This window comes from Sinocyclocheilus rhinocerous, unplaced genomic scaffold (genome assembly GCF_001515625.1).
Source record: "Sinocyclocheilus rhinocerous isolate Xijiao unplaced genomic scaffold, SAMN03320098_v1.1 scaffold450, whole genome shotgun sequence".
NCBI classification, from domain to species: domain Eukaryota; kingdom Metazoa; phylum Chordata; class Actinopteri; order Cypriniformes; family Cyprinidae; genus Sinocyclocheilus; species Sinocyclocheilus rhinocerous.
The window spans coordinates 661054-663955 of NW_015653457.1; the positions used below are offsets into that span (position 1 = coordinate 661054).

The 2902-nt window shown below is 36.5% G+C and overlaps 1 protein-coding gene across 1 annotated transcript in view; it reads left to right on the plus strand.

The window, feature by feature from the left end:
- Positions 1-772: 772 nt before the first annotated feature.
- aars2 (alanyl-tRNA synthetase 2, mitochondrial (putative)) overlaps positions 773-2902 on the plus strand; it is a 17311-nt gene continuing 15181 nt past the window's right edge. Inside the window, exons 1-4 of the mRNA XM_016521928.1 lie at positions 773-1060; positions 1557-1745; positions 2348-2493; positions 2582-2773. Of these exons, the coding sequence (XP_016377414.1) occupies positions 803-1060; positions 1557-1745; positions 2348-2493; positions 2582-2773 (785 nt within the window). The 5' untranslated portion in view covers positions 773-802. The remainder of the gene's footprint in view (positions 1061-1556; positions 1746-2347; positions 2494-2581; positions 2774-2902) is intronic.

Consider the following 2902-nt stretch of genomic DNA (forward strand, 5'->3'; position numbering starts at 1 on the left):
TCTTTTTAGAATTTAAAAATTTTTACAGAAACATGAACATTTTTCAACGTTGATAATAAGAAATGTTTCTTGAGCACAAAATCAGCATATTTGAATGATTTCTGAAGGACACTGAAGATGGAAATAATGGTTGATAATTTACATTTTAAATATATTCAAATAGCAAAGTTATTTTAAATTGTAATAATGCTTCACACATTCAAATACATTGAAAAATTTTACCAAACCCAAACTTTTGAATGGTACTGTAAATATGTATATGTATTGTGTGTGTGTATATATATATATATATATATAAGTATTTGATAAAGTAAAATATTTAATCTAATTTACTGATCTGATTTTTTGGTTGTTGGTGTGGATTAATACATACATTTGCACTCATAGGGCCACAGTAAATATTTTTCATTATTTCATATTTCTATGACACCAAAATGTTTGAGTGCCTGAACACTGAGGAGATATGAATTGAGATTGATGTATTATTTGCTTTAAAAGCTTACAAAAACGTAACTTTAAAAACCTCATTACCTGTTTACTATATCATATATACATAATATTTTATATACATTTTAAATGTTATATTTTTTATATATTTTTACTATAAGTTGCATATATCTTTTTCAGCACATTACACCATTTTTTAACAGATTTTATATATTTACATTTGTCATATATTTAGAATTATTCAATGTCATGTTTAGTTTCAGCAAAGAGTATAGAAGGTCTTCTATACTTTTTGGTTTCAGTTTCATTCTCGTCGCTGATTGGATGCTGCTGTTTGACGCTGTGACGCGGCAAGATGGCTGCACGCATAGGGCTGGTGAAACAGCTCCACTGTGCGCTTTTAAAAACAAAACTAAGTGCTTTATCTGCGGGAATAAGACGCTGCTCGGCCCTGTCTAACTCAGAATCGCATAAAGAATTCACATCTAAAAGAGTACGGCGGAAGTTTATCGACTTTTTCAAGGAAGGTTACGAACACCGGGTTGTGCCGTCCTCCCCCGTGCGTCCGAGAGGAGACCCGACTCTTCTGTTCGTCAATGCAGGGATGAACCAGGTACACAATCCACAATCACACATGTAGGATAATAACACAAACATAAAAACCAGCAGCCACGTCAAAGTACAACGGTTTTACTACGCTTTTGGACACGTACCATAGTATATGTAGGGAGAAATATAAGGTTTGCGCTTTAAAATCTAGTATTTATTTTTGATTAAATTATTATATTTGCTCGTTATTATGTTCATAAAGTCAAATGGTTTGAAACGATGCCTATATTTGAATAATTTAAAACTGTGGAACAATTTAAAACTTTGGAAACTATAACTATATAAATAAAGAAGTAGATCTTGAAGACTCGATAAATAAAAATAATTTAATAGTCAAAATATTTAAGTATAGATGTGACCAATAAAAAAATAGCTTTTATTTACAGCCCAAAAAAGAATACAAAATTGCTTTTAAGAGAGGTTTTAGTGCTTTTTAGGGACACTGTCTTCTATAATAATTGTTTTGATATTATGTTATCATGGTCTGTGTTGTCCCGTAGTTTAAGCCTATTCTCCTGGGCTGTCCGGACCGCCGCAGTGAGATGGTGTCGTACCGGCGTGTGGTGAACAGTCAGAAGTGTGTCCGCGCCGGAGGCAAACACAACGACCTGGAGGATGTGGGGAAAGACGTGTACCATCACACCTTCTTCGAGATGCTGGGGAACTGGTCGTTTGGTGATTACTTCAAGGTCTGGTCAATAATTAAGAAGCATTTTTCTTAATTATAATATCTGGACACTTCATGCCCCCTAAAAAATATCAACATAAAATTTAATTAAAAACATGTTCATAATGCAAGAGTTCTATTCAAGTTATCATGTGTATGAATTGCATTTTACAGAGTCCCTAGGGCCGTCTCAAGCTGCCGCGGGCCCAGTGCCAGGTAGGGAGCGGGGCCCCGCTCAGTCCATTCCCGATTGCGTTTCGGGGGGTCCCAGTTGCACCACCCTAAGGACGGCCCTGAGTAGAAGGAATAATATATTCCCCTAAGAAATTTGGTTCTCTCGCAAAAGTATCACGTTGCCTCGAGAAACTTTTCCTTTTCTCGCAAAATATTTGCATTCTCTTGAGAAACTCTCCTCTCGCAAAAAGTATTGCATTCCCCAAGAAAGTTTGCGTTTTCTCAGAAAACTATTGCGTTCGCCTGAGAAACTTCGCATTCTCTCGCAACTGTATTGCGTTCCCCTGCAATATTTTTTTGTTGTTGAATTTTTTAACCATCATCTTGTCCTATTTGGGGTTCTGTAGCATTCTAATGTATTTCTGAATAAATGAATAATTCATAATCAAGGTGGAAGCCTGTGCAATGGCCTGGCGTCTTTTAACGGAAGAGTACGGCATTCCTGCGGATCGCTTGTACGTCTCGTACTTCTCTGGAGACACTGCGAATGGACTCCCTGCCGATGAGGAAACCCGGCTAATCTGGCTTAGCATGGGGTACGTTCACTTAAGTGCAAAGCAAAGTTGGCAAACCCTTTGGTTTTCTGTTGGAGATTCACTGAATTGTTGTAACGTTCCCGTGCAGAGTGCGGCCGGATCACGTGTTGCCATTCGGAATGAAGGATAACTTCTGGGAAATGGGCGAGACGGGTCCGTGTGGCCCCTGCACAGAGATTCACTACGATCACATTGGGAATCGTAACGCCGCCGCACTGATCAACGCAGACAGCCCGGATGTGGTGGAAATCTGGAATCTAGTATTTATGCAGTATAACAGGTTAGAAAAGTTACTTCCAGTGTTATTTTACTATTTATTGTAGTTTTTATTAATATTTTGAATTCGCTTTTATTTTTATATTAAAAAATAATATAAAAATATTATTTTTATATTATTAAATATAATATA